This window comes from Athene noctua, chromosome 10, assembly GCF_965140245.1.
Source record: "Athene noctua chromosome 10, bAthNoc1.hap1.1, whole genome shotgun sequence".
Taxonomy (NCBI): domain Eukaryota; kingdom Metazoa; phylum Chordata; class Aves; order Strigiformes; family Strigidae; genus Athene; species Athene noctua.
Window position 1 is genome coordinate 24,045,591 of NC_134046.1, and position 24,933 is coordinate 24,070,523.

At 40.8% G+C, this 24,933-nt stretch overlaps 1 protein-coding gene across 3 annotated transcripts in view; it reads left to right on the top strand.

Annotated features, from left to right (window-relative positions):
• The window catches only part of FGD3 (FYVE, RhoGEF and PH domain containing 3), a 111,326-nt gene extending 92,278 nt beyond the window's left edge, over nucleotides 1–19,048 (top strand). For all 3 annotated transcript variants that reach the window (XM_074914287.1, XM_074914289.1, XM_074914288.1), the window contains exons 15-19: nucleotides 776–838; nucleotides 6,880–7,002; nucleotides 9,044–9,196; nucleotides 11,329–11,469; nucleotides 17,644–19,048. In XM_074914287.1, coding sequence (XP_074770388.1) covers nucleotides 776–838; nucleotides 6,880–7,002; nucleotides 9,044–9,196; nucleotides 11,329–11,469; nucleotides 17,644–17,868 — 705 coding nt within the window. In that variant the 3' untranslated portion in view covers nucleotides 17,869–19,048. The remainder of the gene's footprint in view (nucleotides 1–775; nucleotides 839–6,879; nucleotides 7,003–9,043; nucleotides 9,197–11,328; nucleotides 11,470–17,643) is intronic.
• The last annotated feature ends 5,885 nt before the right edge of the window (nucleotides 19,049–24,933 follow it).

Consider the following 24,933-nt stretch of genomic DNA (forward strand, 5'->3'; position numbering starts at 1 on the left):
TCAGAATGAATAGCTCATCAGTTTGGCTTGTTTACTCAAAACTACAGTTCAGGTTGTTTCTAATAACAGAGATTAAACTTTTTTGCTTACAAATGGAATGAAACTAGAGTGCAAAAACACACTGGAGATTTGGATAACCTCAAAATGTGAGATGTTATCTAATTGGTAAAGGAAGAATGATCTATACAAATAATTTATCATAAAGAGTCTAATATTTTGAGAACCCTCTGTAAACTAGCAAACTCCCTGTAAATTAATGACTGATGAGATGGTTTTCCTTTTAGTATAGCCTATGATTTTGGTGTACATAAGTTTGTTAATTGCCCTCTATATGTATTGAATACATAGAGATGCCAGTTTGCATTTATTAAGAAATTAAGAGACGTATTGCAATTAAGAAAAACTTAACTGGCTTCTACTTGAATGGAATATTCTTCATCCTCCCAACCCACTGACTACACAAAGTACATTTGCTGGTTTGACTTGCAGGGCTCAAATGGAGCCGTGTAATTCAAAACGTGGCCGTTTGCTTTCTGGGTGCTTACCGGGGGTAGGTACATGCTGCAGCAAAAAGCAGGCTTGGCACTGCAGTGCCACTGCACAGCCAGCCCAGTGTTTGGGGGTGGCTGGGGGTGTGTGCAATTAAAGTGTATTCACAAGCAAGCAGTTGAGGGGCTACAAGAAAATGATGCCATGTTTTGTTTTTTCAGCGTTTAATATATTTTAGGAAGAATGTCCATGTTGAAATTGTCCTGTCTCGTTCTGTTTCCCTCAGATAGCAAGCACCAGCTCTGTGGAATCGATGCCAGGAGCAGATGGTGGTGGCGCGTTTGGAGGGGTAGGTAATTTGAAGCTAATACTTTTCGGGGGAGCAAGATGTGGGTGGGTTATGTTTCTTTTGTAGCAGGAAAAAACATCGGAGATACTTCAGTATATTGGCTTATATTCTGCTGTGTATTGCTGCAGCTATGCTGTCCTTAACTTCTTGGCCAAGTTACACCCACAGCTACCTGCAGAGCTTGCACCCTCAGTGAATTTAAATCCTCCTGTTCAAGATACATGCTGCACATGTATGTGAACATAGTTAGGGGGAACTTAGCTGGGTGGAAGTTGAATGTTCCATTTGTAGCATTGGGGATTTTTGGAGAGGGGTTGTTTGTTTTTAATTTCTGATAGGGAGCTACACTGAATGCTTGGGAGGGAGGAGGGCAAAGAAGGGCAGGGAAACCTGGCTGGTTAATACTGTCATGTTGTGTAATTCAGGATTTCATCTCCAGAACCAAATTTTGATTAATGCTTCTTTCATAGTGTCCTTTTCATGTTTCTGCCAATACAGAGGAGATGATAGTACTTTCATACATCTCTGACCTGTAAGTGATTGGCTGCTGCAAAGGCAAAATATACTTTTAAAGGTATTTTTCATTTTACTCTGTACAATGTCTGTGACTGCTGCTGAGTCAAACCAGAGGTTTTGAGTCCTCAGTAAGTTCTATTTTTTAGCATTCTTATCTCTCCCTTCTAAAATGTCTTCTGAGAATAACAGGTTTTCAGGAGATGCCTTGGGGTCAGCTGAGTTTACTGAAAAAAGCCCCAGCAAGAAGAAACAACCAGAACCAAAAAACTCTGTTGAGACCTGCTATAGAATATAATATATTAGCATAACCATTTTAATAACAAAGGAGCCACTTAGCAGGCTGTTCCAGACCTCTGGCCAAGCTACTTACTGGTAGAGTTTACAGAGTATCAATGAGAAGCTGTTAAAACAAGCCAGCAGCCTGACCTGAACAAACAAGAGCTTATTAAATGTGTAATTATTGTTTGTTCACACTTTATATTTTCCCTAAGCAATTTTTTATTTATTTGTAGTCAGTTCTGCGGTTCGTGCCCCTGTTCCTTGAGTTACAGATGTTTTAGTGAGCTAGCTACTTAATGAAAAAGAAGCTTTATATAGTATTTAACAACACATAAAAATTTCTGTTGGTCTTAATTTTCTTAGGGAAATGTAAAACTTAGTTGTAATTAAATAAAAAAAAATTTAGATCTTTGTAGTTGATTGTAAAGAGTTGTGTCAGTGATTTGCATGGTATATCTTGACATACTAATTAATTTTCCTTAAGTTGTGTATTTAAAGAAAAACTGAATTCCTGAGGTAGCAATAGAAAAGGAGTTGATCCAAAACACAAAGCTAAAAATATCCAAAACTGTATTTTTGATTCTGGAATATCATTCTGCTTTATTGTAGCAAATGGATATCATCAGCATGAGCAACGAATTCAGATGTTAGCTGCAGCTTTAGAAAATACTAATTTTTTCATTATGACATCCCTTTAGAAACATCTCAGTGAGTGCATGAGCAAGTACATATGTGCTTAACAGCTTCCACATGTAAACCACTTGGTGGTAGTGGTGGTCAACAAACTAATATCTCCTTCCTGTGGTTCTGCTGACTCTCCTGAAGAGGCTGCTGGGGTTTTCTTCGGTGTTGCACGTTAGCATAACCAGGCAGTGAAAATCTACTGCAGGAAGTGCAGCCTGCTTGCTGTACAGCGTGGTGGTGACTCTGCACTCTACTGCTGGCAGGGTTCACACTCAACCTTCTGCACACACGAGGAACGTACAGTCCAGTGGAAGACTGTCCTGTGCGTAACCTTGTGTGTAGGACATTGGGATATAGAGAAACAAACTAAACTGTTTTGCTGCATTACAAAGTGCAAAATATACTGTGTAATTTTAATTAATTTCTCACTGTGCATTCTGGAAATGTATTCAGCATTTCCAGAAGCACGTGCTGACGTTCTGCACCATGGTGGGTGTCTCCAAATATGTAATTTGTAAATGGAAAATATGTGACTGTGTAAGCATGATGAGAAGAAAAAGATTTGAAACCCCTTTGTTGCTCGTGCATCTGCCCATAGAAGAGTCTCATCAGACTGTGTGTATGTTGCATGTACAGCATTGAGGCTTAATTTCTACCTACTGGTTCAGACAGAATGAAATATATAGCAAGATATAAATATATAGCAAGTAATAAATAACAGAACAACAGTCTCCTGAGACCACTGGTTTTCTTGCTGTTCTAGCAGCTCTTCAGTGTTTCTTCCCTGCTTTTCAGGAGCAAATGGAGGCTCCAGTGGTTCACTGATGATGTGATGTCTGCTTTCCTAAGCAGGCCAGCCACACGCCTTCACCTTGCAGTCACCTAGCTCTAGGCATGACTTGTACTCTCACTGAGGTATACATTCTTTTTCCACCAAACTTTTAAAGTTGGAGGAAACTGTCAAGATTTAGAGTTATATGCAGCTGTAGAGTAAAAGGAAATTAGTGGTCAAAACAGCCCAGTCTGAAAGAAGTTATTGTAGATCCTGGCTCTGAATAGATTTATGCAAATGTTTTTTCCTGTAAGACTCACCAACTTCAAAATAGAGCTGGGTATGCCAAGAAAGATGAGAAATATGGCAGTTATTAAAGTATGTTTGGATCAAGATATTCCAGCTGAATCTAGGGCAGCTTTGTATTAACTTCCCTCTTAACATACATCAATAGTAAATAATGCAACTAGTGAAATAAAGGACACAGTTGCAAAGTGACAGTTGTTTAACGAGGTTTGTGAAGTACAGTGCTTGTCCTTGGTTTTTACACAACCTTCTCTGTTCGGATGGTGTATAGTTAAGCGTATGTGGCAAGATCAACTTCCTGGGCCGTCGCTGGGAGGGATGGGGTTACTGCCCATGCAGCAATATCTCATGGTTTTCACAGGGTTGGAGAGCAAAGGGCTTCTTAATTCTTACCCAGTGTCAGCAGTTAAATAACATTATATTGAATAAGTCTTTGTTCTGTAATTGCTCTTTGGAATTTGCCAAGTTGTAAAGAAAATACATTTTAATTTTTATTATCTTTTCTACAGCTGCAATAGCAGTGTTTTCAAACTCTTGTGTTCTCACTACATTCTCATAATGTTGAGAAATACTATGAAAGTTTGCTGGTATTCATCAAATACTTAAAGACCTCTTTATACAGGGCCTTTTTTGGTTAGTGAAGTTACTATCAAATGGTTGTTGTATGCTACAGCACAAGTTAAAATATAGTGGTCAAAAATAAATATAATGATCTAAAATAAAAGCTCATGCATAACAGTCATAATAAATCTTGCCTGATAAAATGCCCTTTCTGCTTTCTTCCCTTGTCAAATATATGGGGCATGTATTTCTGAAAGCAAATGCTGTCCAGACTGTTTCACATTGAGGAGGAAGCAAAATACAAGATTAATTAGAGGAAGTATTCAACTTGGGTCTTATCTGTGTTATAGAAACATGCATGTGGGTGATGATGGATGTTCCTATTGAAGTACAAATTAAATTAACCAATTTCCACATGAAATAGTCCATTCAGTTCATGTTAAGAGGAACTTCAGCATTTTTTCTATGCAGGCACATGTAGGGGTTGATGGGAAGCCAAAAACTAGTTTTGTTTAGCATTCATCAAGATTATCTTCCAGTCGCAGCTCACAAGGCTAAATAAATGGTGCCTTCGTTTTTGCTCTTGCTGTTCCAGTAACACTAGTGAAATTGCTGTTAACATAAGAATGAAAAGGCTTGTTGTGCTATATGCAAATTTCAACTGTTAAGAAAAGAAAAAATAAGGCTGAACAGTGAGAAAGTGCTCTGATGTGACAACTTAAGGGGAATCCATCCCTAGCCAGTGGAAGGAAAATCAGTCTTCTAAAAAATAAATAGCATTGTCATCAAAATCAGGCTGAGAAATGTCTGACTTTAGCCAATATATGTAATACAAATAAAAAAGTTACTCTCTAGATTGCTGCTGATCAGTAAAAGCTTTTTGAATCGCCTTAATTATATGCCTTACTTGGAGGGGTCTAATAGAGTCTGAAAGGGATGTTTTTGCCAGTGATTCATCCAAGGCATTGTTCAGTTGGTGTAATTCAATGTTGTGCTGGTTACATCTGGTTCTTCACAAGAAAAGTGAAATACTGCACTCGCTTATGTGTGTGGGAGGACTTGGATTTGCAGGCATTCTGTTTTGCTGAGCAGTTAATATGTGTGTATATGGGGGTATAGTGATTTTCCTGAATGAACAAATCTGAGTGCTTCACCAAGCTGAATTCCAAACATCCTATGTACTTGTATTCAAGTTTGAAACATTGCTATTGCAGCTATAGAAAAGATAATAAAAATTAAAATATCCAATCCACTTAAAAGGAATTAGTTGTGGTTTTATTGTGTAATGCCGTTACAAGCCAGGGTGGTTTCAATAGCTCTGCTGAAAGACAATGTGCTTTCCTCTGTAACCAGGGAAGGGCAGGGCAGAGACTCAAGGGGGCTGAAAGATGGGTGAGTGGTATTAGTTTATAAAATTTGTGGTTTTTTCATTTTTGATTGTCCTGAAAACCTGTATTAGTGATTTCTGCCAGTTAGTCATAACCTCCAAGCTGAGAGTTTAGGGCAAATGGCACAATTTCCCTCATGCTGGTGACACCTGCCTGGTGATCCATGGGCAGACTCTGCAAACTGTAATTGCTGTTGCCTTTCATCCCAACACCACATGCCCACATCCTTGTGTTAAATAAAGGCTTTGAAGAAGGGGAAAGTTGTTGAGCCAATTGTTCTCTCTCAAGAGGACTTAAATTGTGACCTAGTATGCATGTGTTTTAAAGGGGGTGTTGTCACGGAGTCCAGAATCTGTGTAACCTACAGTGGGCCTGATTTTTCACCTGGTTGATTTTCAGAAAAAATGTAAAATACCTCTGTTCTTTTGATTTAGACAAAATGTTTCTTCTCCTGGTAGTTCGTTAAATGAGTGTGTCAAACAAATGAAAATGAAGAGAGTTATCAAACCTATTCTCATCGAAGAGCTGTGCGGGAGGAACATGATGCGGTCATCCTTTGGGCTTGGGTCTCCGTGCAGATGCTACCCAGCTGGGGGTGCCCCAGGCTTACCCCTAGGGAGCTGCTGTTTCCTTACACTAGCCATCCTGACTAGGAAGGAGGAATAGTATTTATTTATTTTAACAATAAAACAAAGCAGGGTCTGCTTAGAGTTCTGTGTGGAGCTATATTTTTGTGACCTGCACATTGTCATGTTAATGTTCTTCAGTTTATCAGAAAATGGTACAACTGGGCTTAATTATACCAAGTGACTTTAAGTACCAGCTTAGGTGTTTAGCTTAAGAGGGTAAACTTGTTTGAGTATCTGTACAGCTGATAGAAAGTGTCTTCTGCCCAGAGCAGTTGATAGCAGGTCCCTGGTGTAGGTGTCCCTGTCTTCCTGAGGAGCTTTATGTTTCATCATGGGCTGGGAGGGAGCCTAAAGAAACTCCTAAATTAAGCATTTGAAGTTGGGTGGTGCAAAAATCCACTGTCAGCACCATTCATGTCTTCAGTCAAGCCATTTTTCCCAAAACCTTCACATCTCCTCCCTACAAACAGAAGAGTTAACAACACACTCACAATGTCAACAACATCTACCTTAACCAAGTCACCTTGCAGCAGGGAGGAAGAGGTGAGTGCTGGAAGGAAAGCTCTTCTTGAGAATCCCCCGTTGCCAGTTGCCAGTTGCTCTTCCTCCTTACCAGCAGATGGTGGGATGAGGTTGCTCAGTGGAAGTAAGGGCACAAGTGAGCAGAGGGGGAGTTGAGGAATTGTCTTTAGCAATCTGAGATCATGTAATACCACACCAGAAACACCTGATGGCTGAGCCAGCCATCCAACCATAGGCCATCAGCAGAGTGACCTGAATTCTTTTCTAAAATGTTGTGAACCCCAAAGAGGATCTTTGTCAGCAGAACTCTGTGAATTGTTTTGTGACCTTTTTTTTTTTTTTCTAATTAAAAAAAAAATCACGTAATTGCACTTTTTATTTCAGAGTGATTCATGTAGGAAATCTTCCAAATCCAAGCGAGACAAGGAGAAACAGGCTTGCAAGAGCTGCAGTGAAAGCTTTAACTCCATCACTAAAAGGCGGCACCACTGTAAGCAGTGTGGGGCAGTAAGTATCAGAGTGCACTGTGCTTTTTAGTTTGTTCTGCACAGATTGTTAAAGAGAATTTTTTTTCAGGGCAAGAACTAAAAGATGTTCTGGCAGGTCATTGACAGAGCAGATCTTTCCACTTGCTTTACTCTCTGGGAATCAGGGGGAAAAAAGAGCAGAACTCTGGCACAAAGAGCCTAGTCTGTGCTATTTTAAAGGCAAATACAGTGCCTCAGTGGATAAAAAGAAAGGTGGTGCCTTCCCTGGGGATATGCATGTATCTGGGGAGGCAGTTGTCCCCTATATTTTTGCAGAAACAGAAGAGCCTTCTGACAGCCATACTTGACACAGCAGCTCTTTCTGGGATGAACAGCTGAACATACAATATTCAAGATGGACAGGTGGTTCTTTCCCTAAATCAGAGTTGTCAAGGATTGCTTGCTCCAAAGTGGTTTCCTCCTGCTTGAGAAGTCAAAAAAAATCAGTTCTTGAGCTTCAAGGCCAGGTTACTGAAGTGCCATTCACTGATGGCTTAATTCTCAGGTTTTTTTCTCAAAATCACAACCACAGCCAAGATGAGATTGATTTCTGTAATATGACCTGAAGCCTGCCTTCTGTGACTTGAGTTTCATAGTTCAGTGTTCCTAATGTAACTAGTGCAGAATAATGTTATTTAAATACCATTATTCATTTGAAGTGGAGATAAATTTTCAGCTGAAGAGAGACCTAAATGCATAGTTAAGATGTTTAAAGAAACCTCAGTCTCAGCAATAGAAATAAAATACTGTGGAGAAGACACTTTTACACTGGGATTTTCAACCTTCTGGGTTTATTTTTATTAAAAATCACTAAAATAATGAAATACATTTTTGGAGGTTTAAAATGTGCCATTGCAAAGTTCAGTATTATTCGAGAAATGAAATAATAGCTTTTCCCTATGGAAAGAGAGAGATAACAAGAATTAATACTGAGCATTGCAATGGCACATTTTAAACCTCCAGAAATGTATTTCAGGATTTAGGTAATTGTCAAACAACGACTCATCATTAATAATTTATTGTTAAACTGTTATTGGTTATGTGATGTTTTGTGATGTGGCAATAGCATTCAAATTAAAGAAGGGAATTTCTCTCAAGGAAAGACTATCATGTTTCTAAAAATACCAGCTTGCTTTTTTTTACATAATTTGAGAGAATGGTGCTTCACTTAACAGTTGCTGAATTAAGGCAGTTACCTTCATATAGTAATTAATGACTTGCAGTGAAGTATGTAATAACATAGACCTGTACTGAAGGGCATTTGTGGTGTATTACTGTAAATATTCAACATCAGACTGGATGTCGAATGGGACTGGCTGTCCCTGCCTTGCACCCCAGGGGACAGTTTCTCCTCCTGGAGCAGCTGTGCAACAGCAAGTGGTAGAGTCAGATTTTAAGCATGAAAACAGGTTCCAGAGCTGCAGATATGTCACCCTTCGCAAGCACTGGTTTCATGGGACTGATATGTCATTGTGTGCTCTTGGCAGCTGAGGAAAAGAAATCAAAAGTTGTTAATTTGGTGTCAGACGAATAGTTTTTAATGGATAATGTGTTGGACTGTGTTCTTAAAGTGGTCAGCAGTTCTTGGTTTCGTCAGTTCTATCAGGCTGAATGCCTAATTGATGAGGAAGCATCAGCCACCTTTACTCTGAAAATCAGTCCTTTCTAGACCATTTTATGATTGGCATTAAAAAGCACTAATTGCTTTGTCAACCTTTGTTGTAGCCCTTTTTGACTCATAAAGTCTTATAAGAAAAGCAAACTTGCATGATGTTAATCACAAAGTATTTCCCAAAAGGCATATGTTTTCTTTAATTAGGTGTATTGGTACACAGCATGGATCACAAAAATGTTAATTATTAATGGCGGTAAATAAAGCAAGTACTATATTGGTGGCTCTAACTTATGCTTACATTAGTTTTCAGGATTTTGCTTTACTAACAACCATTCTGCAAGTCACTTTCTTTGGAGAACGGTTATGTTTTAATGATGGCTAACAAAGCACCATCTTTCTGATACAGGTGATCTGCGCAAAATGCTCCGAGTTTAAACCACTTGCAGATAATAGCCGTCATAATCGAGTGTGTAAAGAGTGTTTTCTGCAGTTGCCAGCAAGCTCATGCAGCTCTGGAGTGGAAGCAGTTGGAGAACAGAAGAAAAGACTAGCTGCAGAGGTACAGTATTTAGCTAAGAAACTTTTTGTGTGCTAGCTGCCCTTGTGAGTGTCTCTTTTTTGGAAAAAAAACTAAAAACCAAAAAACAACCACAAAAACCTGTATTCATTTAAAACACATAAAGTTATTTGGTTATCCTTTTTTTTTTTCCAATGGTGATATTTGACCCTCTGGCCTATAACTTGTGTTGAATGTGCAAAAGCTTGGCATCCTTCTGAAAGACTGTCAGGATTCACTGAAGCTTTCTCAAACCTGCTATAATGCAGACTCTTTTCTCCAAGACATGACTTACACAAATTCTACTGTGTCAACTACTGCATCACAATTGCCACAAATGTCACCAAGCTTTATACCATGATAGCAGCACATCCTACCCTTATTTTTTACAAGAACAAGAAACGTATTTGCAAACTGATTTGTTTTATCCTCACCCACAACAACTGAACCTTCTCTTACCAATGCTCTTTTTAGACTGCGGGCAGAGCTGTGAGTACCATTACGTGCCACACTTTTCATGGGCCACCTTGAAGAAAAGGTTTTTATTTATTTTGCCTGTGAAATACAGCCAGAAGTCACTACATGTGTAAAAGAGGATGTTCATCTCAATTGAAAGTGAACCTACAGGGACATCAGATTCTTGAAAGAGCCACTGACAAACTGAGAACTTAATTTCAGTGCAAATCACCCTCCCCCCTCATATGCTGACCTACACCATCCTGCTTTGAGCACTGCATGGAAAACTGGGGAACAGTTGCAGCCTGCCCTGAAAAACATCTTACCTTGAAAAACATCTTTCTGGAAGCCACCCCTCAGAGCCATCAGGCTGCCTCCTAGCCTTGTTATACTAGCTAGAACCAACCTATGTGGAAAAGAGCTAGTCTCTGAGTAAGAAATGTAAACCTTCCAGTGCATATCCAGAGCTCCTGTAATAAATGCTTCCTCATATAGTCTTCTTATCCTGCCAGGCTCTGCTTCCCAGCATCTCATATATCTTTCCAGGCTACGAAATGTATCTACACAGGTAAAATTACACTAGCACGGTGTCCCAGAGTGAACTCTGCTGCTCAGGTGCTTTGTCAGCTTTGTACCCAAACACATCCAGAATCTCAGAAATACAAAGCAGGGTAAAGCACACTGTCCTTCCCTAAGTTACCATGTCTGCAGAGCACAGAGAAGATTCTGGATCTGGACCTTGATACCATCAAGAACTTCAGATATACTCTACAGCTATGCATACAGATGATGAGCTCTTAATAGGCATCCGTATAGTCTACAGTATCTCATGATAAACTTTCTAGCACTGTTTCAGTAGAGGTGTTCGCCAGTAAAGTGAAAACCTACACCTACCCAGCCAAGAGCTCTGTTAATCTGAAAAGTCAAAAAGCAAACCAGTGAAATGTGACCTATGGCTTTACTTTAGAAAGCAGATTACAGCAAAAAACTGTAAAATCCCAAGGAAAAGAATCAGTTTTCCCTCATACGCTCAGGCTTCTAACCTTCTGCTAAATCTTTGAAGATCAGGTAAGAAGCAAGGAAGTAGGTGTATAAAAATGAAAGATAAGAGTTGGTCGTCTTCTTTCCCTTCTATTTACATTAAACTGTCCTAACAAGCTTAATAGAGCAGAGGAGATTTACAGATGTTACTAGAAGATGCCCCAGGAGACTTCTGTGCAAAGTCTAATGTGAAGAGGAATTTTGTTTTCCTTTGTTTTCTGTCAGAAGACAAAACTTTTGTTTCAGTTTTTTGTTGCCCTCGTGGTCTCTGATTTGGCTTACATCTCTGCATCCGTGCACAAGAGTGTCTGTTAATACACCTTTTACATTAATTTGAAATCATCTCCCAGCCTACTTTGCTAAGAAAGAAACTAGCTTTATCATCTGAATCACCATTCCCAGTGGAGGTGGAATTTAACTTCATGTCCGCTGGGAACAGCAGTTCAGCGTCTGCCTCTATTACATGGAATTGTGCTATTTCTTGATGGTATATAATAATGATTAAACTTCTGTTCAGTTATGGGCTCGCCAACGTTTGCCCTACAGTATTATTTGACTGGACCACTTAAGTATATTTAATTAATATAATAACAAGATGCATCAGTGGAAACAGCTTTTTTCTTTTTTTCTTCATCCAGAAGCAAAACATCTTAGCAGCTGAAAACAGCCTCTTCAGCAGCTACCTCCAGTTCCTTGAAAAAGGGAAGACTTGGTACAAAATGTGGGTGACCATCCCCAAGACTGAACCTCTTGTTCTGTATCTGCAAGGAAGTAGCCAGGTAAAAAGACATTCAGGGGAAAAAAAAAAAAAAAAGCCTAAGTTTAAATATGTCAAGCTGAGAAATAGGTCAAAGGATTTGGCTTGGTTTCAACAACAAAAATGAACTTGGTATTCTGAATATAGTACAAAGCCTCAGAGATTTCAGATTTCCTTGTTATCTGTAGTTACTGCTGATAGAGTTGTGAGCACATGTTTAAGTTTGTAGCTCTTCTTTTCCATTTTTTAACAAAAAAGGACAAAACTAGGATAATTTGGTTATATTCTGGGGGTTTTTGAGGTTTCAAACAGGTATATTCAAAGGTTTTATTAGCCTTTATTAGGGAAAGCACTTTCCCATTAAATGTATAGAGCTGTAAAGCAGTTGGAATATTGCAATTGCTGGTTCAAGCTTTCCTTTGTTTTAAAACGTAGTTCTGGGTTGAGAGGGTGGATGAATTTGTGGAAATGTAGATGAATGTTCTTTAGCCTGAAAAATGAGCTGTGTTTGGTAAAGCTCCTTGTCGTTGCATCGTGTGATTTTATCTTGACTTAAAATAATTACTGTGGTAAGCATTTTTTTTAAAGTGTGCTGTTGAAGCTAACCAGCATTCATGTGTGATGAAAGTCAGATGATAGAAATATCTATATCCAAGATAGAATATCCAAAATAGAAATATCAGCCAGGCTTTCTTAGTGCTGAAGATAAAGAATGACAATGCTGAAGTGAGATCCCCCATATCCAGTTTTGTATTTGGCATTTGACACATTTACATACAACTTTGTTTTATCTCCTGAGTGGGATAGAAGAAATGAGTCTGAATTCAGCTTACCATTATCCTGCCGTAACTGTAGTGATACAAAGGGTTTGCTTTTTGTTAGCATCAGTTTGTAGGCTGTGGCTAGGAACAGTCTGGGAACTAAATATTACCCATGACTTTATAAAGCTGTTCAAAGTAAAGCAAACGATTGACAGGAAGCACGCATTGTCCTTAGAAGTCGGTTTTGCTGCTTGTCAGCAAGAACACCTTTGGTTTTAAAAAAGTGTGTGTAATGTTTTAAGCATAGTGCTCAAGAGGCTGAAAGCCTGGATGTGGAGCTCCAGACAGCCCACTTGGCTTCATCTGGGATTCAAACCCCATGCTGGGTAAGCTTCCAGTTCATCCCGCGGGAAGTGAGCTGCCTGCCTTCACTCCTAGTTGACAGGAGATGCAGGACTGAAATTACAAGTTGAAAAAGCAAATGGCCTCAAACAAGGCACTAAAATGCAGGAAACCCAATCTTTAGATCTCAGAGTCTGGGGAAAGGAAAAAAGCTTTAAAAAGCAAAGCAGAGGGAATGTTGTCACTGCATAACTTTTCAATGATGTGAAAGCTGTCTTCAGCAAAGGACCAGTGCAAGCCCTGTACCCGTACAAACCAAGCCAGAACGTCTCACACAGCCAAGCTTAGTGAAGGAGAGTGAGAGTAGAGGGAGAGGGGGTCTAAGTTCTTTCACCTTTCTCACCCAGGAGCACATACGTCATCTAAGAGAGACTGGAGTGAGGAGCTGAGAGGAAGCAACGCCTCTTACACTGTGTGACCTAGAAAGAGAATTTCTCCTAACGCCCAGCTGATGGTCACGGGACAGCACAAATAATAACCCATGGGATATAAATCAGCTGTATTTAGTGCACGGCAGAATGATGCTTGATTTTCCAGGCCCCCTCCTGACAGTGGTGCAAAGCCAAGGTTGGAAGCTGGAGGAGCTTCTGTGCTTCAGATGCTATGTTCCTTGCTCCATGCCCTGCCAAATTTGATCTTGAGCCTCTGTTGATGCTATTAGTAGGATCCTATTTTTTAGGGGAAAAGGGTGCTTTTGACACTGGCTGTCGATTTTACAACAGTTAAATTTAGAGGTTCTCAATATAGTTCTCAACTATAACTCAATAATAGTTCTCAACTATTTCAGGTATGAAATAAATCTCCCAATGAAGTGGCAAGAAAGCATACCGGACAAGGTTGATCTATCTCACATTCAATAACCAAGCTAAGATTTACTATCAGGAATCACTAGTTGCAGGCTGAGACTATTAACAACAAAAAGTAATCCCTTCTTCAAGGGCCTGCCATTCCCACTCGTATACTTTTTTTCAGTATGCATACAGCTGAAGGAAAGAATTATGAAGCAAAGCTTATTCCTTAATCTTAACCCAAAGTTCTTGTTAGTTCTGTTTTACATAGTATACACTAGACTTCTGAGAAAAATCTCTTCCAGAGCTTCTTTCCTGGTGCCTGAGTGGAATCAGTCAGGAACCACTCATGTGCTTGAGTGTTATTTTTTCAGGTGTTGTTTTGTTCTGTGCAACCATGTCAACACACCTTACAAACTTTGTTTGTCCTGCAAAGAAGCATTTTGGTGCCTAAAAGTAAGATGCCTTTTGGAAGAATATTGCCAACAATGGTACTTTCTTGAAACACAGACCAAGTGAAACTTGAACATAGGAGCTTGAAAGTTTGGGGATTATTTTTAAAAGCAGAAGGAATAACTGCCTCTTGGGAAGAAGTAAACCAACCTGAATGTGGAGCTTCTGATACAGTAAAAGCCCTACAGAGCTTTCATCCTCTGCACCACTGGCCCTCACACCAAAGGAGAGGTGCCAGCGAAGATGGAAATAGTACTTTTGCTTTAGATTCTTGTTCCAGGAGAATGAATTATTCCCCGTGAGTGTTCATGGTTTAATCTTGCATGAGGCTTCATGCATGATGATAAAATTCACACCTTATTTAGGTACGGAAATCACACCAGTTTTAGCTGTCCTCAAACTGAGACAGAATTTGTGCAGCTGCTCATCATATTTATCTGAGTGGAATTATAAGAGTTTGCTTATAAACAAAGAACTTCTCAAGCTTAAGGATCAGCAGTTTTATAGAAATTAGTCTGTCTTTCCAAGGGCTCTACTTGGAGCTTTGGCCCCCATTGGCCTTGTAAACTGCACAGCTACCTCCACAGCTCTGAGAAATGCAGTTAAGGAAAGGAGTCCCAGCTACCTAGAGAAGTCATGAATTTTGAAGAAATGCAGAGGGTAAATGTAGTATAATGAGAGTTAGTGGGTATAATAATTACCAGGTTTGATCCAAGAGAAAATTTTGCTTTATAAATTCTGAAGAAAAATCTTTTATTTATCATGTAAATGTGATTTAGTCCTAGAAAATAAGGGAGTAGATGAGTTTGAAGTTGAGCTCGGGGTTTCAGAGAAGTATTTTTGTGGCTTGTCTGTTGACCCTGTTTAGGTGAAGCTTTAATCAGTCCTGCACAAAACTCTGCCTGTTGTTTTTCCTGGTCCTGCAGAGCTTTGCATCTTGGCGTGCCATTGAGTCACAGAGTCTCGACGGTTTGTACAAGGTTGGGATTAGATCATAAATTGGTAAAGAGTGGAGCCTGGGTGAGAAAAACAGGCATTTTCTAAGCCTACTCAGAAGTAGTAGGGAAGATGATAGTGGGTGGCTATTGTTCTGTGTATTTGTGAAAGACACCTTACACACTGCAAAGAGATGTGCAGTGTGAGAGGGATGTCTGCATGGAAGGGTGCGTGAAATAGAAGTGCCTGTATGATGAAATTGAGCTATCATTCCCAAATCTTAAACCCAGGGTGTTGTAATGGCTGTAATAGAGAAATAAATGTCACTGTAATTACCCAGATAAATAACCCATTGGTGTTATGCTGCTTAGAGTCAGGATGAGTGCACAGTGCTTGTGATTACTGACAGTATTATACATCCAGTAGATTCTTGTGTGTCACTCACTACCTCGGGAAAATGATTGAAATCGACCCTAAACCAAAGCTCTTCTCAGCACTGGGTAGTTTGATGAAATACTGATACGCAACCCTAGTATGTTGCATACAGAAATATTTTAAGGAATCCACATAATTCAACCAGCCAAATCCAGTAGGCTCTTAAAAATTGAATATGAAGTTTATCTCTCTGTAAGGCCTGTAAATCCTACTAACATGCTTGGTGTAAGGGCCAAATTCCTTGTGGGTGCAGAATAGCCCCTGGATTTGCTGGACTCCAGGTAGGAGGGGAAGGGCTTTGTGTCAGAGGAAATACAGAGATGCTCATGGTCCCTCAGAGACATCTGGTTTGCGGGTGTGGTATGACTTGAGGCTCAGTGCTTTGCCTTTACCTGTCAGTAGTGCAGCTGTTCAGAGATAATTTAAAACCCTTCCTTTTGGATCAGGCAGGTACAGAGAAAGTGACAAAGGCATCATATTAAGAAAAGAGAGGAAGCAAGACCAAAGGCAGTCTGCTTAATTTGCCTGTGTCTGCACGTGTTGGGTAGGTGTAACATTGTACAATTCAAACATCAGTTTGCTTTTATGCTGCACTTCTTGGCTACAAAAGATACCATTCTTCATTGTCATGGACAACCTCCAGTTGTATATGTGACAAGTCTGAGTGTGTATTTTTCTAAAACAAGACCAGTGAAGCAGGCATGGTTGAGCTTGCATGTGCTCTGGTGCATTTTGTGTTCATCAGTCCCATATTTGCTTGCTTTAGCACTGCTGTTATGCAGGTCTAGAGCTACTCTGTAGATGCCAGTTCAAACTTCTGCATGTGCAAGACCTCCCTGCTCATACGGATGCAGCTGTGGGGTCAGGGTCTAGAAATTGTATGCTGCTTTTAAGACAACTACTTATACTCAAATAGGAACTTAATTCTTTAGTGTTTGACCTAAAGCTGCCATAAATCTATTTGAATAGTGCTTCAAGCAGATGGACTCTTGATATTTTTGCATAACAGTAATGAATAGTAGATTAATAAATCAGGGTTTAATAAAATGTGTAGACACATTTTTGACTGTACTTTTTACTCCTTTAGTCAATGTATGCGTTTGCATTGATGTGAGCAGTTCTGAAACTTGAATTACTTTAGTCTAAGTGTTAGAAAAGTAGATTTCTTTTTTTTGCCATTCTTCTCAGAACTGTGGTCTCCTTCCAGATTTACTAAGTCATCTGCATTCAGTGTGGGGTGACAAAAGAATTACAGTGCCAGCTTTTTGTGGGGTGCCTTGTTAGCTTCGGTAGGAGGCTGCTACACAAGTAGCTGCTACAAGAGGCAACAGCTTCTTAGAGATATTTGATCCCTTGTGGTTTAGACTTCAGTTTGGGGACCCGCCTTTGAAAATGCTTTGCTGGCATCCATTGAAATATGTTGCTTGGTCATGGCACACCCTGCCTTGCCAAGTTATGCCTTTCCTGAGAGCTTAGTAGAGGAGTTGGTTGATGTTCAAGATGTGACTGTTACAGAGCTGTGTTGCTCCTTAGATCTGTGAGTTAATCTGGCCTTTAAAAGGTTGTTCAAGAATCTGAGCTTAGACTTCCTTGACAACTCTGAAAGACATCATAAATAACCCAAGACCTTCTGAGAAGATTTACTGATTGATTTCAAATCAGAAATTTTATTTCAAAGTCTCTTCCCTGGTCTTTGTGTCTCTCAGTGTCCTGTTCTGCTTATTGGTCTCCTTTTAACCAGTCTTAGAAATGTCCCATGAGGTTCAAAAGGGACTATGCTGAACTGTTCTCAACTGGATCCGATTGCCTGTACCTAATGCAGAGATTTTTTTTGTAAATGACAATGTGCATAAGTTATGTGAAGTTGTATGAAAATCCCCAGCCATGCCACTGCTGGATCTGTATTCTTACTGCGAAAGAGAATCTGTTAAAAAAAGAATAAAGCACCAATAAGTCTTTACCTTTTATTGTTTTAAGTTAAGCAGTCAGTACTGCCTCTTGTCTGTTTTCTACGCTACAGAGCTGAATGCACGTGTACTCTGGAACTGCATTTGTGTGCTTCTGGAGGCACGTAGGTGCCTGTTGGCTCGGGGCAGGGGGGCAGGCTGTGGCTCGGGGCAGGCTGTAGCTCTGGCACCGAGGGTTGTCAGCCAGCAGCACACCCAGAGACACCCCGCTTTGATGAGAGTTGCGGTGTAGCTGCTTAGCCTGAGCGTGTGTTTGGTGACCTTGTCTGGAGTGTGGGGTAATGCATCTCCAATCACATCGTACTGCTTCTAAGTGAGTTTTCAACTGCTTGAAACAGGCTTTTCTTTAATCCCATTGAGAGGAAAGCTTTCTTCCCTGCACAGGATAACCCCTCTCCTCCTGTTTCAAATACCATTTGCTGCTGAATTTTCACATTTGTTCTTTCTTCTTTAGGATGGACGGAGCCCACGTCCTATTCCTCTGCCTGGATACGAAGTTAGTTTACCAGGTTCTGGTGAGAAGTTTGAAGTGAAGCATGTTTTTAAGCTTTGCCAGTCCCAGCAAACTCTGTATTTCAGCGCGGAAGATGAAGAACTGCAGATTAAATGGATGGAAATTCTCACCAAAGCAGCCAAAGGGGAAACTGAAGATACAGCTGAAGGGCTTGGCAACCCATAGAGCAAGTTCCATTTAGTTTCTTTCCTACATGCTATAAACCATCACTTGAATTTGGTATTCATGGCACTTTGGAATCTGTATGGCTTTATATTTTCATGTGTCTGCATAGGAAGTTCCGTGTTTTCTCTCCTTTTATTGCACATTTCTCACGTACAGTAGTTACCTGGCATATATTATGTTAAAGGTAGTTGTAGTTGTTGATGGTGTTGATGCTGGTTTTAAAACAAAAGACAAGGAGAAAAGCATTAATTTTAACAAAGGTAATGGAAAACCATCGGTCTCTTGTTTTCCTAAATGTATATTTTCCAGTCCTTTGATTGCTGTTCAGTACAGGATGTGTATAGTCTGTGATTAGTTCTATAAATGCTGCCTTTTAAGTTAAATGTTGTAAAGGCTTGTGCTGGCCACTGACATTCCGTTCTCTGTCCTTTCCCTCCTGGTAAAAGGTCTTCGTGAAGTGTGAGCAATGTACTGAATATTTTCCCTTTGCTAAAACTATGTCTCTGCTATTTTGAGATGACCTGTTCACAAGACAAATACTGTAGAAGGGACTTCTAAAAATGACTGCAAACTGTGCAGAAAAGAACATTAAGAAGCCTCATTGATTTTAAGCATTTATAATGTTGTTTTGTTTTCTTTTGAAACCGATACCTACCTTCCTTCTATTTGAACCCATTTTGATGTAAGTGAACAAACGTTTTATACTGCAAACTGGGTTATGATCAATAAACAAGAACATTTTTAGTACACTCAGTACAAAAAGGTGACTTTTTTGTTGTATCGGTTAATTTAAAAGTGACCTAGAATTTATTTATATAATTTGTAAATAATGTTTCAATAAGTATTTTAAGAATTTTTAAAATATCTCAGCTAATTAACAGGATTTAGTGCATAGAATAAGAGGTATTTGTATGAACTGAATTTGTAATTTAATTTTCCTGTTCACTTGTATTTGTCTTATTTTCAAACTTAAGTGCTTATCTATTTAAATAAAAACTCATGCAGTTAACTCCTTAGCCAGGTTTTCCAAGGTACAGCAAGCTTTAGGTCAACATTTAATATACATTTAAAAAAAAACAACAAAAACCAAACCAACCAAACAAAAAGGGCATGTCTGTTCCTAGGGGTAGTAAGCATGTAGTAGTGAAAAACATGAAATAAAATCTGTCACAGTACTGTATTTTTAAATGGTTTGGTTTAACTTCTGTTTCCTCTTCAGCCTTCTACATCTTCTGATACTGGTAGAAAGAAAGAGCTACTTCATACAGAGTTTGTTAGGATTGTTGAAAATCAGTGATCTGAATCAGTGAGTATTTTTCTTACCTAGAGAAAAGGATTTGGTTTTTTCCTTATTTGGGTTTTGTGTTGTTTCTTTGTTTTTGTTTATTTTACATTGGTGTAATAAATCATATACCTGAGGTCCATGATGATAAAATTAGAAGCCATGTATTTAATTAGCTACTGGTAAAATTTCATGAGACTTGCACCTTCTCCCTCCTCCCTACCTACCCCTTCTGATCAGCTAGCATGGAAAAGGTTTCTTGCAGAGTAATTTTTGTCATATAGTTCATGAAAAGGAATTCTTTTCAGTGTGTGTTATTTCTTCCCCTGAGCTTCCCTGAAAATGTAATGATGCAGAATGCTTGTCTTGAAAATTTACTCATTTTGTAATATTTCTGGTTTGGGCTTTTTCAGTTGGGTTTTGGGTTTTTTTTGGTTGGGGGGGAGCATGTTGGGTTTTTTGAAGTTTTTTTAGAGTTTCCCCCCTTTTTTTTTTAACTAAGTACAAAATACACATCAAGTGATTTTATATTCCTCAGGTCACCTTCTTTTTAAAAAAAAAAAAAAAATATGCAAAAAAAATTTGTAGTGTACCTGCAGTGTTAACACACGATGGCACCCATGGGCATTTGTGTCACTCTTCTCGTGTAGCCCCTTTGTTTCCAGCATGTCTTTCCACTTTCAGGGGACATGGCCAGGAACCTGCCTGGGGAATCTCTGCTTTATGACTAAGCCCAAATCATCAAGAGCTTTATAGTTTAAAGCCAGCAACTTAAACCTTTTCTGGAAAACTCTAATACCAGTCCACTGCAGATGCCAGAGCTCTGCTCTTGTTCAAGGCAGCATGAAAATGCTCAGCCTAGAGACTAAAATGAAAGCACTCATGGTGTTACAGATTGGGATCTCATTCCCTCAGTCGTAGTCAGCAGTATGACTGTTGCCCAGGTCAGTGGTACTTCTCCAGTTGCCTTATTTCAAAGCCTGATTTAGCTCCTGGTGAAGCTGAAGGAACAGTCTCTGTTGACCACAGTTGGAGCTATGTTGTACTGGAGTGAGCTAACTCTCATCCTTTTTTTGTGTTACTCAGGCTGTGGATTGTTCTTTCCTGTTCTTGGGACACATGTGTGTTATTAACATAAATGAATTCAGTGATAGGAAGGTTGAGAACGTGATCCTGCGAGATTAATCTTTCAAAGCATCTGAATGCACATCTTTCAAGAATACAAGGAATAATCACTTCAGACTTCCTTGAATCCTGATTAATTCATATATCCTGCCACATCAAGGAAATAAGCTGCTTTTTTCTTTTTTTTTCCTTTTTTTTTTTTTTTTTTTTAAATTTATGTACACAAAAGAAGGCCTGAGATGATGACAGTCTAGTTCACATGATGCTAAACAGGCATGCCAAAATCTTAGTTGGCTAAGACAAGCAGGGGTCCATGAAGACGTGAAAGAGATAAATACTACCCTTTAGTAGATGTTATTCAGAGAAAAGACATCAATACTTGATTCTTGTTCTTTGGGATAAGGTAACAAATGATTAGGGTTTTTCTTGCCTGTCTTGCATCCTAGTATAGTTTCCCAGAAACAGCTGCCCAGCAATACTGAAACTGTAGATTAAAATTGGTGGTTAACCTATCTGACAGCCACTTCCCTCATTGTCTTTCACCAGCAGCATGGAACATTTAACTGCTAAATATAAATGACTGCATATCCTGTAAACAAGCACCTTCCCTTTTTACCTACCTACCATTTCTCTTTTTCTGTTCTTCTATCCATAAGGGGCATGGCAAGGTTTTTCCTTGGGCTTGCGCTTATGTCTGGGTTTTCACTTGGCTGGGCACTCTGCAGGCCCAGGGAAGCTTGGCAAAGTTGAGTGATTGCATTTTGCTGTAAAATGAAATAGTGATAAAACAGGGTTTTCAGAAAGCAGTTGCTGCCTGTCCTCACCGATACTGTGTGGTCTGTGACCACAGGAGTTTAGACTAGAGGACAAATTCTGTTTGTTGTGTCTGAAATAGAGTTTTGGGGAGCTATAACCAGCTTATGTTGGATGACTTGTTCAAATGCAGCAAAATAAACTTAGCCTTCTTAGAATTGCTGCTAGCATCAACATCAAAGGGCTGATCTCAATTCACTCATTGCCCAGCCTAGATTTGTGCTTGGAATTGCCCCGACACACATGCAGGACCTTGCCCTTGGCCTTGTTGAACTCCATGAGGTTCACACGGTCCCACCTCTCCAGCCTGTCCAGGTCCCTCTGGATGGCACATCCCTTCCCACCAGTGTGTGACCACACCACACAGCTTGGTGTTGTCAGCAAACTTGCTGAGAGTGCCTTGACCTCACTGACCATGTCACCAACAAAGATGTTAAATAATGCTGGTCTCAACACTGACCCCTGAGGACGCCACTCACCACTGCTGTCCATCAAACTGTTGACCACAATTCTTTTAGTGCGACCATCCAGCCTATTCCTTACCCACCGAGTGGTCCATCTGTCAAATCCATGTCTCCAGTTTAGAGATAAAGATGTCATGTGGGACAGTGTCAAATGCTTTGCACCAGTCCCCGTAGGTGACCTCAGTTGCTCTTCCCTTGTCCACCAGTGCTGTAACTCAGTCGTAGAAGGCCGCCACATTAATCAGGCACAATTTGCCCTTAGAGAAGCCGTGTTGGCTGACACCAGTCACCTCCCTATTTTCCATGTGCCCTAGCAGAGTTTCCAGCAGGATCTCCTCCATGATCTTGCTGGGCACAGAGGTGAGACTGACTGGCCTGGGTCTTCTTTTTTTTCCCTGTTTTCAAGATGGGAGTTATGTTTCCCCTTTTCCAGTCAGCGGGAACTTCACTGGACTGCCACGACTTCTCAAATGTGATGGATAGTGGCCGAGCCACTTCATTCGCCAGTTGCCTCAGGACCTGTGGATGCATCTCATCAGTCCCATGGACTTGTGCCCCCTGAGGTTTCTTAGACGGTCCCAAACATGCTCTTCTCCTACATGGGCAGTTCTTCATTCTCCCAGTCCCTACCTTTGCCTTCTGTGTCTTGGCCAGCGTGGTTGGAGCACTTGCCAGTGAAGACTGAGGCAGAGAAGTGGTTAAGTACCTCAGCCTTCACCGTATCCTGGGTAAGCAGATCTCCTGTTTCCTTCCGGAGGGGGCCCACATTTTTGCTAGTCTTCCTTTTATCACTGACATAGCTACAGAAGCATTTCTTGTTGCCTTTGATGTCCCTGGACAAGTTTAATTCTGTCAGAGCTTTGTCTTTCCTAACCTGATCCCTGTCTGCTTGGACAGTTTCTCTGTATCCCTGCCAGGCTACCTGTCCTTGCATCCACCCTCTGTAGGCTTCCTTCTTGTGTCTGAGCTTGTCCAGGAGTTCCTTGTTCATCCATGCAGCCTCCTGGAGTTCTTACTTGACTTCCTATTTGTTGGGATGCATCGCTCCTGAGCTTGGAGGAGGTGATCCTTGAACATCAACCAGCTTTCTTGGGGCCTCTCTTCCCTCCAGGGGATTATCCCATGTTACTCTGCCAAGCAGATCGCTGAAGAGGCCAAAGGCTGCTCTCCTGAAGTCCCGTGTGGCCAACTTGCTGTGTGTCCTCCTCGCTGCCCTAAGGCTCTTGAACTCCACCATTTTGTGGTCCCTGGAGCCAAGGCTGCCCTTGAGCTTCACATTCCCCACCAGCCCCTCCTCGTTGGTGAGAACAAGGTCCAGCACAGCACCTCTCCTCATTGGCTCCTCTGTCACTTGGAGAAGGAAGTGGTCATCAGTGCCTTCCAGGAGGCTTCTGGATTGCTTATGCCCTGCTGTGTTGTCCCTCCAAGACAGCGGAGTGGTTGAAGTCCTCTGTGAGGACCGGGGCTTGTGAACGTGAGGCTGCTGCTATCTGTTTACAGAGGGTGAGCATCCATTCTGTCTTCCCAGTTGGGTGGCCTGTAGTAGACCCCCCCAGTAATGTCCCCCGTCCCTGCCCTCCCTTTAATCCTGACCCATAAGCTCTCAGTCGGCTCCTCACCCATCCCCAGCAGAGCTCCACGCATGTAGCTCGTCACTGACACAGAGGGTAACCCCCCTCCTTCTCTCCCCTTCCTGTCCTTCCTAAAGAGCCTGTACCCTTCCATTCCAACACTCCAGCCATAGGAGCCATCCCCCACATCTCTGTGGTGGCAGTAAGGTCATAGCCCTGCAGGTTCTAGCTCTTGTTTATTCCCCATGCTACGTGCATTTACATTAGAGGCATTTAGGTTGGGCCTCTGCTGAAGCTGACTTACTGGCTGGAATTCCTCTGTGCTGCTCTCAGGTGCTCTCGTGCTGCCCTGTGTCCTCTCTCCAGGCTCTGGGCATCTGTTACTGGCACCGGCACCAGACTGGTAGGAGTGGGATGGATTGAGGTTCCCCTCTGCTGGCAACTTCAGTTTAAAGCCTCTTTGCCAGCCTGGCCAGCCCATGGCTGGAGATGCTCTTCCCCTTCTCTGACAGATGGGCCCCATCACCCCCAGTAGAGCCTATACTGAAGCTGTAAAGGGATCTCAGAAATTTTTCATTTTCAACACTTTGAAGTTGCCTGTGGTATTAAGTTATAGCAGTTTGTATGCTTTGGACAAACCTGGAAATGTTGGGCTGTACACACAGGCAGCCATTGATAGGAAGGTGTTTTATGAACTCGGGTGCCATTGTGCTTTTCATAGGGTGGACAGTCTGTTCAGTTCTTTAACAAGGAAATTTGTATGTTGGGTTTTCAGAAGCCCTAATTATAATAAATGCTGCTGAAACCACATCATGAAGAAAGGGCATAACTCAGTAACAGAATTTAAATAGGAAAACCTTTGTAGTGAAAACAACATGAAAAGGAAATAAATAATGTGTGTGTCGTACAACTCTTAGAGCTAGGTAGGACTTCAGGGGTGGTGTATCAACAGCTGGGGAGAGGCAGCAATAATCTGCTAGTTTGGGTAGTAAAGTTTTGTATTACAGAACAGAGAAAATCTGAAGGCTGTGCTAGAGACACCCATTGCTAGAATCATGCTGAGTCCTGCACACATCCAGTTCATCTGGTAAGAGCTAGACCTGTTTGTACAACTTGAGTGTTCAGAGAGAGGGTATGGACCACATGCTTGTCAATCCCTTTTGATAATCAAGCTCAAATTCCTCTGTTAACCAGTGTCAAGAAGCATCAAATTCATGGAGTTGGGTGGCAAAAGGTCTCCTTGAAGTCATGGTAAGTGACAGTGTAAGATTAGATTGACTTAATCAGCCATAACAGGCACGTCTGTTGGGGTTTGTCAGTACTGTGTATGACACGGTGGTGTGTCCATGTCTGCTACTGTGTTTCAGTAGGAAGGGGACTTGCCCTAATGCCCTTGTTCCTAAAAGCAAAGCTTAAAGGTAAGTGAATGATGCTCTCCTGTGAGCCAGTGAAGCAGTAGGACTTCTGACTGCGTTTTGTACAAAAGCAATCAGTCTCTGTTGTCTCTGTTAATGGAAAAGTTTCTGGGGAAAGGGAGATAGGGCATACCTGTAATCATCTTACAGTCGTTGCACAAAATGAGACAGTAGAGAGTAACTGCCTCAGTTATGTGGACCTGAATCCTCCCTGGAGCAGCTTCATCCTATGCACTGACTGCATATCTCAATACTTGCAGAAAGGGGGATCAAATTAAACATCTAAGACAATGGATGTGCTGAATATGGACCAATTCTTAACTCATTAGTTTTGCAGTGTAATGTTTATCAAGTAATTTCAGGAGAGGGTTGAAATGGTTATTGCTTGAAAAGTA